At 34.6% G+C, this 14619-nt stretch overlaps 1 protein-coding gene across 3 annotated transcripts in view; it reads right to left on the bottom strand.

The window, feature by feature from the left end:
- Positions 1 to 14619, bottom strand: part of MMUT (methylmalonyl-CoA mutase) — a 37231-nt gene that overhangs the window by 9894 nt on the left and 12718 nt on the right. For all 3 annotated transcript variants that reach the window (XR_005067649.1, XM_037054513.1, XM_037054523.1), the window contains 6 exons: positions 13327 to 13575; positions 10325 to 10436; positions 8674 to 8789; positions 5508 to 5623; positions 3380 to 3511; positions 2099 to 2246 (listed from right to left, as the gene is read on the bottom strand). Coding sequence is in view for 2 of the 3 variants with exons in the window: in XM_037054513.1 (XP_036910408.1) it covers positions 2099 to 2246; positions 3380 to 3511; positions 5508 to 5623; positions 8674 to 8789; positions 10325 to 10436; positions 13327 to 13575 (873 nt within the window). In the remaining variant the exon portion in view is untranslated. The remainder of the gene's footprint in view (positions 1 to 2098; positions 2247 to 3379; positions 3512 to 5507; positions 5624 to 8673; positions 8790 to 10324; positions 10437 to 13326; positions 13576 to 14619) is intronic.

Raw genomic sequence — 14619 nt, 5'->3', positions numbered from 1 at the left:
AATGTTGTAATAAAAAATAAATGACACTTTTAACATTAAAAAAATTAAATAAATAAAATAAATAAAATAAAATTACTTTTATTTAAAGCAGTATTTCCTAAAAGCTAACTACTAAATATTGGAAATGCTCTATATTTGTTCCCTATTAAAAAAAAAAACAAAAAACTAAAGTAAAATGGTAGTAGAACATAATTTTAAAAATAGAAAAGTACTCACCTTAAAGAAAACAAGCTAAATATATATAAAAATATGTAAAATCTAAAATATATTTGAGATTCTTAATAAAACCAACCTTAAAGGTGTAAAACACATTTATAATTTACCATCACCATAGAAGGACATTATTTCCAGAAATTTGGGCTCTTTATAGTAACATCTTCTTCTAGACTCTCTAAAGTAATATTTAGAAATTCAAAAAGGGAAAACTCATATGGGAGATTCTACAAAGACTGGGCCTCTTCAAAGGTTCACTTCATTATTGGTAAAAATTCAGTGAGTACTCTTTTAGTCTCATCTAAGGTGTCATATCTACATTATGTAACAGTAGTACTTCCCTCTCCTTGAAAAGCTGCTTCTTCAGTTTCTATCCTACTACTCATCCCATTTCCTTTCACTCTTTTGCTGCTTCCTTCTCTTCTGTGTCCTTTTAATGTTCAAGTTTTCTCATATTGCTACATATAATCTGCATGGAAAATTACATCTATATTCACAATTTTAAATAACATTTACCTAGTGATAAATCTCAAAATCTTTTTTATAACTGAGGCTTCTCTGCTATGCTCCAGACACGTCTATCCAACTTATACAGTCATCTTCATGTGAATGGTCTTCAGCTGGTTCTCTTAAGCCAGCCTGCCTGCCTGGCTATGTGTAAAAAGACCCTTCATCAAATTTTCTTCAAAATCCTAGCTGACTTTTTGTTTGTGCAAAGACACTGATACTTTCTTGGTTAAGCCCTGTACTGTTCCTCATTCAGATTACTGAACATCTCACTGGACTCCTTGCATCTAGTCACAGCTCCTCTCAATCCACTTCAGAAAGTGATTTTACTACAAGTCAGCTTTCTCAAGTATACAGCTGATTGTGACATTCTACCCAAACACATTTGGGATAAAGTTCAAACTACTTAGAATGGCATGCAAAAGCATTCATCATCATCTACACACCATCCCAAGCACTGTATTCTACTGTGACTGAACCTCTTGCAGTTACCTACCTAAAGGCATCATACTCTGCACCTCTGCTCAGCCAACCCTTCTTCTTAGCATGTCCTTCCCTGATTTGTTCTCCAGGCTTCTGACAGGCACAGTTCAAACATAAGGTCCTGAGATTCTGGGACAAGTTCCTTGCCCCAACTTTATTACAGTAATTATTACTATGCTGTGACTGTTGGTAGGTAAGTCTCTGTTACAAACCTGTAACCTCCCTGAAGACAAAAAAAAAATTGTAGCTTATAGAACTCAGAACCTAGTACCTGACATGATCCATAAATATGTGGTAGATAAGCTTTTAATATAAAAGTTATTACAATTTACCCTTCAACCAAGGATTTTTTTGGGAGTGAACAAATAATGCCTCATCACCCTACAGAGAATTTCAGCTTCATTTACTTCCAACAAATTATTTTCATGCTAGGTCTAATATCCTGTGATCAAATAAAATACTGCTGGGGAGTAAAAAAAGAGAAAACCTAATTGAATCAATCTCACTCTTATCCTTGATTTCCCTTTCAAAACACTTTCTACTAATCCAATGTGGGCTATCTTTCCCACAAAATATTAGTCACACCTTAATAAGCAGTGCAATAAGATACTTGAAAGTAAACTTCACAGTTTCATAAGCTTAATAAAAGTTATCGTTTGGAACTAACAATGATTTTTACAAAGTATGACTAACATTAGCATGAGCTATAATTTATTCTTATTTCTGTCCTAATTATTAGATTATATGCATTCAAAAATAAATTAGAAAATTTTCTGAATTCAAATTCTTCTTTTAGCACTTTAAAACATCACCATGCTCTATTATGTTTTTTATTTTTTTTCTAAATGTGATTTATGACACACTTGCTGAAATTCTCCCCAACAATTTTAAGTACCTGAAAAAGAGGACCAATGTCCACATCAAAACCAAGATCAGCAAACCCTGTAGCTATAACTTTTGCTCCTCTGTCATGTCCATCCTGCCCCATTTTTGCCACAAGAAGACGAGGTCTGCGACCTTCACGTTCCATGAATTTATGAACCCTAAACAACATTTAAAAATACAACAGTTATATATTAATTACCCAAAGGATAGGATATAAAAACTATAATTTATTCACGCTAATCTTTCAAGCTTATTTAAAAACACCTAACTTCCTTACTCAAATTTTGTTAACATCTCCATTTTACATTGAAAACTCCATTAAAGCCTGAATGTTCACCATCCCCCCTTAGAAGAACGTTAGAAAGATGGCACAGCCTGTGTGACCGTAACACTGAGAGCATCAAAGTGCAGTAAGATGAGAAAATGACTGCTTTTCAGTTTTAAGCCAGTCTCCAAAGTACATGGAGATACTCAAATATAAACTAAAAATGACTTTCAGAGTTATTTATACCTAGCTGTGACTCACTAGCTGTTTTGACCTGTCCACATACCTCCCTCCACAAGTATGAACTCCTTCAAGCAGACTGCAATGTGGTATCTAATAACAACATGTAATCAAAATACTTGCTTACTTAAATCAGCAAATTGACACTCCACATGAAAAAGTACTATACTTATTTCTGACAAAAGAAAAAATACTCCATTTTGATGACTTTCACCTTGGCTGTTTTGGTATTTATCTCATATATAAGTAGTCACATAAAATTTTTACTGGGCAGTTTATCACAAAGTTTGAGAAAACCAATCATCAGGAAGCTACTTCTTATACTTGTGACACATGATCAATTTATAATGATGTATTTTTCCAAATCACGTTTCTGTCATTACTGCCAGTTCCATGAAGGCTGGTTTTAATTAATGCATATAGATGGCAACCAAATACTTACTTTCAAATAGGAAAATTGTGATTTTATCATTATTTGAGCAATTAAACAATGGAAATAAACTTAAGAAAATATGAAAATAAGAAGAATGAAATTTAAGTGCCTGGAGGATATAAAGCAATATCAATGTCAGTTAAACAAACATCTGTTTGAAATGAGAAACTACTAAAGGAGACTATAGTGAAAGTTAAAAATATTATTTTAGTAAATCTACAGACTAACAAGAAAGCCAAATTAAATATTTTCCAACGGGTATGTGAAAAAAATTAAACTCACAGTAGATTGATTCATGGGAATTGTGTTCACTGAAAAGGTGATATGCTGCTTTAAGAAATGTCACATATTACCTCTTGATAGCAAATGATATCTCTTTACTTTCCCCAAATTCCTGGCGATAGGCTCCGCTCACCATTCGATCATTAGCTTTATGTTCACCAAATACTTTCTTCAGGGCATCTGTGATTTCTCCAACTGTACATCTAAAATATCACAGGGAAGTAAAAATACTTAGTTACCTTAATATTCAACATAATGAGACATGTTTTATTACCTAAGTAAAAAACAGGGTGTCAAAAATCTGAAAAATTGTTTTGCTGCCTCATGAAAGTATCTTTCTTCAGAATACTCATGAAAAAGGATTTTGGATGCCTTTTCAACATTCGTCAACAAAAAAGAAAAAATGACTGGCCTAAAAACTATAGATAGGCATCTAAAGGTTACTGAGTAATTCACCACAGCAATATAAATGTGCAAAGACTAAGATTCCCCTTGATGATTTTTAATAAAAATCATATCTTTTAGCATATCCCATCCATCTGTTTATGCATTCATTCTACATGTACTGAGTACCTAATATGGGCCAACCACTGCTAAGTGCTAGAAATAGACTGATACATAAGAATGAAAAAAACAAATGAAAGCACCTCTTCTATTCTTACAAAGCTTAATATCTACTCAGAGGACACAGATAATACACTAGGCAAATGAATAATACAATAATTTCAAGTGGTAACAAGTACTACAAAGACACTAAAATAGGCAAAAGGGAATGGGTTGGCTGGGAACAGAATTTTAAGGGTATTTAAAATATGAAGACATGATTTTTGAACTAGGCCCTAAATGATGAGAAAGAGAACATAAGGGAAGAGTATTTGAAAAAGGAAACACTACATTCATAGGTTCTGAGAAGCAGAAAAACATGTTCGGTATTCTAATAGAAAGACTGTAGGCACAGCACAGCGAAGGAAGTAGGATAAGACAAGGTCATAGAGGCCGGCAAGAGTCACATACAGCACAACCTTGCAGGCCTTGGGAAGATTAGGTTTTAACTTAACTGAAATTGAGAACAGGCTGACAGTGACCAGAGGGGAGAGGAGAGGGAATTTCAGGGGAAAACGGGAAGGGTTTACAGGAACAAGTGTAAAGAACAAATGGACAAAAACTAAGGGGGGGGTGGAACTGGGAGGAAGATGGGGAGTACTGGGGGGGTGGGCTGGGATGGGAGTAAAAGACAGAAAACTGTACTTGAACGACAATTAAAATAAATAAATTTTTTTAAAAAAGAATTTTAAAAAAGTAATGGTAGTCCATTGGAGGGATTTTTTAAAAGATTTTATTTATTTATTTTTAGAGGGGAAGGGAAAGAGAGAGGGAGAAAAATAGCAATGTGTGGTTGCCTCTCGTGCATCCCCTGCCACCAGGAACTGGCCTGCAACCCAGGCATGTGCCCTGACTGGGAATCGAACTGCGATCCTTTGCTTCCCAGGCCCGTGCTCAATCCACTGAGCTACTCCAGCGAGGGCCCATTAAAGGGATTTTAAGCAGAGAAATCATCTTCTCTTAAGAAATTAAAACTGAAAAAAACAAAAACCCAACCCACATACTATTTACTCTATCCCTTAAGTACTTAAAACATGTTTCTTAAAAGTTCATTATCTTATGCAATAAATAATAAAAGCAAGAATAATTTACTTAGTGACATTATCACATATTGGGAGAAGAGCTTCTGTGAGTCACTCGCTTTTCTCCACATCCTATGAGGCAAAGCACTGATTGCCCTTCACTCTGGACCACCTTTTCAAAGGTATCTCTATAGTAAATAGCCTTGGAAGACAAACATATTGTCTACCTCTGGACCCAGAGAAAGTGTTTATTATCCAACATATTAATGTCTCCATATACATGAGAGTACATCAAACTTCAACTTGCAAATCAGTGATATGGATTCATTACAATAGTATCAAATGTCCTGAGTTCACAGGAAAATACACAAGTACCAATACTCTCCATTCAAAATATATGAATGTTTTAAATGCACAAATGTTTAAGAAAAATAACAATTAACTTTATTTTGGTCTCCGCTATCTTCTTTTAGGCTCACATGGTTTACGGGTTCAACCTTTTGTTTTAGTGCACTCTGAAAAGCGAAATAGTCAACTTTTACTGTTTAGAAATCTCCAAAGTTATTATCATCACCTTGCACGAGCTGCATCCACTGCAAGAGCCAGGATATTCCCATCTCCACTGGCAGCACATTCAGTCAGCGCAGCAAGACACCGTTCAGCCAAAGCAGGATCCCTGCTACATTTGACCTTATCAAAAAGGTCAAAGAAAGGGAGGATTTAAGTGAATAGACCAGAAAATTAGACCCTGGTATACATCATACAGAAACTGTTTCATAATCCTAACCTCAAAGACAAAAGAAAAATATAAAGAGAACAGTATGTATCCTAGGACTGATATTCCTTTTATTCATTTACTCATTCAACAAACATTTAAGGACTTCCACAAATAATACCAAATTTTGTATTACCCTTGATACAGGGTGCAGCCAAGGGGGGTGCCAGAAAAGATTTGGAATGGTGTCCAGAACTCAAAGTGTATAAGAATATTGGAGAAAATATTAAAATGTCCTCGCCCCGCCCCCAGGTGTCAGTTGGGGGAAGGGATGAATGGAGCAGGGCCATTGACAGCTGTTTTGCATAGCAACAGTTTTGCAGCTAACCTCTGGAATGGTCATTTACCGTATCTATAACCTTTAACTGGTTTCATAGATATGTTAAATAGCTGTGGCCAAGTTTTGGGCGAGGGAGGAGTGGCTACTGAGGATGTAACTGGGGGCTGATGCTCAGAGAGAGTGCCTGCGGGAGAGCCATGTGGCTTCAGCAGAGTGCAGACCCCCTCTTGGCCAGGTAAAAGGGAAGACCATGCAGCTTTGCCAGAATGGAGATCCCTGCAGCCAGGTGAAGAAGAAAGATGCGCTTTTGGTGGAGTGTGGCTTTGATAGAAGAGGCCCACGCGAGGCTTTGGGGCGCTTCCTTTGGCCGAGTGGCCTGGAAAGCAGGAGAGACTTTGACTGGAACTTGGTACAAAGAACTCTTGCCAGTGGAAGGTGCCACATGACTTTGGATTAATTGGAGATCTTGCCTGGACAGGCGACACAGCTCACATGCCAGCGACCTAAAAAACGGACATGTGCTCTTTTCCTGATTTATGGTACCTGGAGTTGGGACAGTGGGAGAAGGGAGCACTGTGTGTGTGTGTAGGTGTATACCCTTAAAGACTTTAATATTTTAAGGAAGGCATTAGGCCTGAATAGCATTAAATAAACATTTTGTTTCCTTTTCACAAATCTCTGGCATTGAGAGATGTCTTTCCAATTGGCGGCGGACAGAAGAGCCCAATAGATATTAGTATACTGTCCTTGGGAGGGGCCCCTGTTTTCTGAAGCAGTTTTTGGCATCCCTCGGTGGGCCAAGTATTGCCCTCCTCTCGGACCCTTGTTAGGTAACACCCTGACAAATCATTAACAAGCAGAGAAATATTAAGTAACAGTGCTGACACTTCCAAGTAGTACAGCTACTTAAAGCTTTTCTAATTTATCAAGATACTGAAAACAAATGGCTCTTTTATATGAGGAATTTCAAAGGCACTAAAGGTTAACAGTGACAAGAAAAAAAGAGGTTAAAACTTAAAGCATAGTTTAGTTACATTTTCTTTCCCTGAGCTAATTAACAATGTATCAGTAATAATATGTATATACGTTGGGTTTTTCTTTTTTCGTATTTAAAAATAATCCCAGGCAGAGAAAGAGAGACAGAGATGATGAGAAATACTGTGATAAAGAAGGACAACGAAAAGCATGGTCGAAAACTTTTTTCTTCAAGTCCTACAGATACTATGCTCTGTCAACACCTGTCTAATCAAAGTTACCTAAAATCCAATTTTTTGCAAGTTTTCATCACCTGTAAGTCTAAAACATTATACTACTCAATATGTTGCTAAAATTATTTAGTCCCTATAAGTAGAGGTGCCAGAAAATTTATATTAAAGGTAAGGAAAAAACAAACTCCATTATTAAATTTCTCTCTCTTGCCCAAAATAAGGTCTATCGTTTATTGTAAATGGAACCCCACAAGCTTGAAGGTTTAGAGTCAGTAAGAGCCTCAGGTGTAACAGAGAAAAAGGGTTTCCCAAATATAATAAATATTGAGACTTTTGTAATCGATGGAATTAAAATGCTACTTCCCAAAAGCGTTTTTTAAAAATGACAATGTAAGAGAGGAGTCACTATCTTCTGATGAAAGGTGAAAGAGGAAATATTATCAAACAACTACCATTCCCTCTTAACAGAAAAAAAAATGGTAGTTATGCATTCAACCTAACTGGACAAAATCTGGTAGATTCTTAAAGAACACTTGAACTGAGAGGTAGAAAAAGTTTTATCCTAACAATCACAGGGTAAGTGAACAGAGAAAAGTCATTAAAGAATTTCAAGCACCTGCCTTAGAAAGAGCAGTAATTACAACAGCCAGAGATTAAGAGACCAAGGTGTATATTTCTATACAGTAGAAATATTTTATTTTATTAATATATTTTATCTACTAAAGTAGATAAAACATTAATTTTTACTGTTGTAGCCTATATATTTCTATACTATATACAATATACATACAATATATATACAATATATTGTAATACAAGGGTAATACAATATTCTATACAATAGAAATATATAGGTTACAACAGTAAAAATTAATATGTTTTATCTACTTTAGTATTTCATATACTTTAGATCATCTCAGTGAGAAAGTAAAAGGATAGAAAGTGCTTTAGTTTCAATTAAAATAAATATAGTTCCTTATAAACCGCAGCTTTACTAAAAAGCACTACTAAATACATTTTAATTTTTTAAAAAAGACAGAGTAAATGATTCAGCATAGTATCAGGAACCATGATCTAGTGGAAATAAATTACAGTGAGAAGCCCTGGGTGCAAACACTGACTGTGAACTTTATTTTGTTTTTAACTTAGAGTTACATAATCATCTGTGCCTTAGTTCTAATCTGTAAATGATAAGAGGTATTATTAAAGTGTGATTTTAATACATAAGTTTCTCAGAGGCAGATATCATGATTTAAAACATGAATTTTGGGTGTCAACAGACTTAAATTTGAATCTTGGCTGTTCAGTTATTTATCCAAGTTTCTCAACCTCCCTTATCTTCAGTTTTCCTTATCTTTAAACTGTTGGGAAATAATACCCACCTCATGAGGTTGTTGCAAGGCTTAAGCATGACAATGTAAGGGCTTAGCCAGTGTCCAGAACACTGAAAGCACTCAAACATGATAGCTATTATTACCTTCTTAAGTTTTTCAATCTGCTTGTTACGCACTGAAGTATTATCAATCGACAAAACATCCACAGGTTCCTCTTTTTCCAGCTGGTACTTATTTACTCCAACAATTACTTCAGAACCTGTTAATTTCCCAGAGGAAAATAATTTGTAGATTCTATTCACAAATATATGCCTAAAAGTAATAACCTGATCATCATGTATTTCCTGTATAAGTTTAATATTTTCTAATTTTTTAAATTGACTTTTAGAGAGAAAGGAAGGAAGGGAGCAGGGGAGAGAGAGACAATGATTTGTTGTTTCACTTATTTATTCATTCACTGGTTGATTCTTTCATGTACCCCGAACAGGGATCAAACCCACAACCTTGGTGTATGGGAATAATGCTCTACCCAACTGAGCTACCCAGCCAGGGCCCCTTATAAGTTTAGTATTTTTAAGAAGTTTTCGTAACTCGTAATGAAACTTCAATACAGATCAGCAAATCCCAATATGGGATGCAAGTGGGAGGAGAAAGAAGAGGTATATGTCAGAAACTCTGTAAAGGACAATTTTTATTATTCTCCCAAATGACTGCTCTCCTGAGTTTCTGATAAACCCTCTTCTAACACTTTTACAAAATCAAAGCAGTGATAGCAGCTACCATCTAAGATTTATAGGGTAGAGAATTAACACATAATAGGTTTTCTAATATTTTCTTGAATTCTCTTATGGCTTAATCACATAAAACAAAATATATTTTTAAATCAATAAATGATAACCTAGAATAAAGACATTTCTTTAACATGATAAAGAATACATTTTCACCCTGGTGGTATGGCTCGGTGGACTGAATGCCGGCCTGCAAACCCAAAGGTTGCCAGTTCAGTTCTCAGGCAGGGCACATGCCTGGGCTGTGGGCCAGGTCCCCCACTGGGGGTTTGCAAGGAGCAACCAACTGAAGTACTTCTCACACATTGATGTTTCTCTCCTTCTCTCTCTCCCTGCCTTCCCCCCTCTCTAAAAATAAATATACGAAATCTTTTTAAAAAAGAATATATTTTGCCTCAAACTACCATTTATTAGTCTGTCAAAAGATACCCTGCTACCCCTACCCAAGGTTATATCCCTTATTTCCTTCATTGAACTCATCACAATCTATAATTATTTTTTTACTTACTTATTTACTTGTTAATTTTTTCTCTCTCTCAATAAAATGTAAACTCTTTGAGTGCAGACCATGTCTGTCCTATTTACAGTTTAATGCCCAGAAATAGCACAGTGTCATACACTTAAGACCAAAAATGTGTTGACTGATTGTGAATGACTGAGTGAATGAATGCTCCAATGCACAGCACAATGACCAGTAATCATGTCACCTTCCAAATGCTGGAGATACCCACCCAGACACGTGTACATGCACACAACAGGCATACCTCCAGTCACACTCTGTATACTTTGTCCATGTACTTGTCCATATGCATCCTTGCATGCGAAAATACAAACACTGAGACAGACAAATAGATCGACAGATGGATTTAGATGAGAAATATTTTACCCAAGTTTTCATTTTTCTATTACTTTTGTTTTATTAGCTATATATGTTATTTTCAAGGAGAAATTAATATTTCTCTTTAAATATCGGATTTCACATATGAACTTTTCTACTTTATCTTACCAGAATCTATTCTAGCTTGCCTTCGGGCAGCACATTCTTCAATTCGAAGTTTAGGTATTCCCTCTGCCACAGCTTTGGCCATTCCACCCATTTCTTCAATTTCATTAATGAGCTAACAAGAAAAACAGATTAATAAAATGAGAAGAGAATATAAAAATACTTTTATAAACTATTCAAATTTATGTTACATAATTACTAACATTAAACTATTTTAGTAAGTCCTGGCTAGTGTGGCTCAGTGGACTGAGTGCCAGCTTACGAACCAAAAGGTCGCCGGTTCGATTTCCAGTCAGGGTATATGCCTGGGTTGTTGGTCAGGTCCCAACCAGGGGGTGCATAAGAGGCAACCATGCATTGATGTTTCTCTAACTCCTTCTCCCTCCCTTCCCCTCTCTCTAAAAATAAATAAATAAAATGTCTTTAAAATTTTATTTTAGTGATTAATTTTGTGATTCATAAGAAAATAATTAAGGTAACATCAAGAGCATGAACCAGAAATTCTGCAGAGTTATTAATGCTGTGTATTTATATTTGAAAATTGCTAAGAGAATAGATCATAAAAGTTCTCATACAAAAAAATATGTAACCCTGTGTAATGATGTACATTAACTAAACTTCTCTGGTAATCACTTCACAATATATATATATATATATCGAATCATTGTATTATACACCTAAAACTTATAGAATGTTATATGTCAAATATACCTCAATTTAAAAAAAAGAAATTCTGTGTTTAAAGTTGCTTAGAAGTCAATAGAAAAACTAACAAGTATACTCTGGAAAAATAAAAGCTCTCACTCACGTCTTGGAAGAACTAAAAACACCATCAGTTCTTTATTCTTCATATTTAATTACATAAAGTTTTCATAGTTATTTAAATATGGACTCTTTAAAATAAAATTCTACTTTTGGTTTCAGCAGCAGAGTAATGACATAACTTCATCCTCACTGACACCAGGAACCATCTGCCTTCCATCACAGCCTCATACAAAAGTGGAATGATGGGAAATGGATGGTGGAACAGTCAGCACAGGACTTAGCAGAAAGGAGCAAGGTCAAACACGCTTTCTTCTGAAGAAGTCAAGAAAGAGGAATTTGTATTGGATTCAACAGAAGCCAAATGTAAGACAGGAACCTAAAAAATGGGGACTACTGGAGAATTTGCAACTATCTGCTCCCATTCCGCCAGAAGAAGCAGTTTACTGTGTGCAGGAAATGAACTAGAGATGCAACGCACTATCAAACATCAGAGACGCAGAGAGGCTAGGGTAAGATGACTAAAATAAAAACCTGCATTCTCAATAATAAGACTAAAGACAAAAGGCACACAGAGGAAACACAATACAGGACGTCAAAGAAAACCAAAAACCAAAAAAAGAGAAATTCTGCATTAATGAAATAAAACACTAGGAGGGACAAAAAGGAAAATTAGAAAATAAAAATAAGATCTTGGAAATTTTAAGTAGAAAGGTAAAGTTGACAACTCTCCAAGAAAACAGAACAAAAATTCAAAGATGGATTATAGAACAAATAAGAACACCAGATTATCACCTAAAAGGGTCTTTACCTGCTAATTAGGAGTTCTAGAAAAAGAAATTACAGAAATATGGCAGGAAGAAAGTAATGGAAAAAATACAAGGCAATCTCTGAGAGCTAAAAAACATGAAAAAAAGGGCAAGATGAAAAAGGCCCACCAAAGGTCTAATACATGGAGGAACTATACACACACCAAGGTACAATGACACAAACTTTCAGAAAGACGCTGAATGAGAATGGCATTAGATTTCCAAATGGAAATACTGGAAGCTAGAGTAAAAAACTAAAAAAAAAAAATCAGTAGTTATAAATTTGCTTACCAATTCTCAAATGAAAATAACTTGAACATAATCAGAACATGTATCAAGTACAACAGTAGAATAAATATATTTTCAAACATCCAAACTTTCAAATAATTCATCTCCCATGCACCATTTTAAGAGTTTACTATGAGATATGACTTAATAACAAAAGACAGATCAACACAGATGGACACAGGACTCAGCATACAGATTTAACACAGCAGGGATGAAAGGGATGCCCAGGATGATGGCAAAGGAAAGTGAAATAACAGCAATGGTCCAGAGAGACAGCAGTCTAAAACAAATAGGAACATTAGAGGACTTCAGGAAAAACTGATATTGAGACATAATTGCATTGGTACTATGAGATAAGGGAAAAACAGTATGAGTCAGCTAAAGTACTCAAGTACCAGAGTAGCAAAACAATATGTAATATCTAAAACTGATGGAATTAAACACTATATACATGTACAGCTGACCCATGAATAATGTGGGGATTAGGGACGCCAACACCATTCAGTTGAAAATCTGTGTATAACTTTTGACTCCCCAAAAACTTAATTATACTCATCTCTTGGTATCCAAGGGGCAGGCTTCATTCCAGGACTCCCCACAGATACCAAACTCCTCAGATATTTGAGTCCCTTATATAAGATGGCACAGAGCAATGCATACAGTCAACCCTCTGCATCAGAGTCCCAACCACCCATGCAAAACCAGAAATATGGAGGGCCAACTGCACATTTATTTTTAAAAAGCCATGTTTGAATGGATCTGTGTGGTTCAAACCCATGTTGTTCAAAGGTCTACTGTAATTCTAAAATACGGAGATAAAAACAAAAAGATGTACAGTAACTAACTCGAGGAAGCAGAAAAAAAGCAAGCAGAAGACAAAAAACTACTGCTTTTTTTGTTATAAGCCTTTCAAAGCTATCTTTTTAATTCTTTAACTAAAATACTTTAATACAAATACACCTGTACTTTCAAATTAAGTTTCAGTTCAAATACTAGAAAGTCAAATCTAAAATTCCCCTTTCCCATCAAACACTGTATTAATCTTGATACAAATCTATAAGTGATTTGACTTATAAATCAAGACATCTATAAATCTTTACAAACCTATAAAGCTTGAAAGCAAAGTTTCAAAGGGAAGAAACTGACCTTCAGAGCAGCATCATAAACATCATTTGTGAGAGATTCCATCATATATGAACCTCCCCAAGGATCAGCCACTTTGGGGATCCCAGATTCTTCCTGAATGATGATTTGTGTGTTTCTAGCAATTCGAGCACTTTTCACAGTCGGCAAACCCAAGGCTTCATCAAAAGAATTTGTGTGTAAAGACTGAGTCCCTCCAAAGACTGCTGCCATTGCTTCTATTGTGGTACGAATAATGTTATTGTAAGGATCCTAAAATATTTGATTAAAAAAAAAACAGTTGATATGTATACAGGCTATAAAAGATGAGTGGCTATTGTCGGCCCTTCTGTCACCGTCTACGTTAGGTTTCAGAATACCAAATAAATTTACACGAGTTAGTAAATAATCCAGACTTAGAGTCAAGGTGTCCAGTCTGTGCTTAGTCATTAAATATTGACTTTTATAATCCCTGAAATATTAAATATTTATTGTTTTTATTTACTTTTGTATTCCTTACTCTTCTATAAATAAATCATAAACATATACTTTATCTACTTAGATTATAACATCCTTCACCTCATAATTCACTATCTCCTAATTACTTTGTATACCTGAAGTATCTATCACAAGATATACACAAAACAGGTACTCAGTACATGATTTATGATGTTCTTGGCTGTGATTTGGCCAAATCATCAGACCTTTCTGAACTGTATTTCCTTAGCCGTAAAAATGAAGAGGTTAAAAAAAAAACAATTATTAAAGTCCCTTCAACTGTGAAGTCTGTATTTCTCCATTTATAAGTACATGAAGTTATAGTTAATATGGAGTATATTAGTTATATTCAGTTTAATATGCATAAAAGAAATCTAAGTTTTAAGTTATAAATTATTTTAAAATATAAAAATAATTTAACATATAAAGAGAATGCATGTAAGAAAGACCACCATAAAAATTTTAATAGAATGAAATTAAATTAAAAATAAATTACCCAAACAATGACAGTTTTTAAATGGTCTGTTTACATGCATGCTTATTTAAACATATAACAAAAATATGTACAATCAAATCTAATTAGTTTTATGTTATGAACTGTAACTCTTAAAATTATTTAAGACAATAGTTATTAAATTATGATTTGTACCTGTTTCTCACATTTTTTCCCTTTAAAAATAAAAAACAGCACTAGTTAAGATCTAAGTGATTTTATATTGTTAACCACTAGAGGGAGACAATTTTATTTATTAGTGTAAAAAACAAACGTATAAATTTTCCTTCAGAATAATTATGATTTTCAAATATTAGCATTTAGGT

This window comes from Sturnira hondurensis, unplaced genomic scaffold (assembly GCF_014824575.4).
Source record: "Sturnira hondurensis isolate 20B ecotype Veracruz unplaced genomic scaffold, ASM1482457v3 Scaffold0000880, whole genome shotgun sequence".
NCBI classification, from domain to species: domain Eukaryota; kingdom Metazoa; phylum Chordata; class Mammalia; order Chiroptera; family Phyllostomidae; genus Sturnira; species Sturnira hondurensis.
This window is presented reverse-complemented; position numbering and strand designations above follow the sequence as displayed.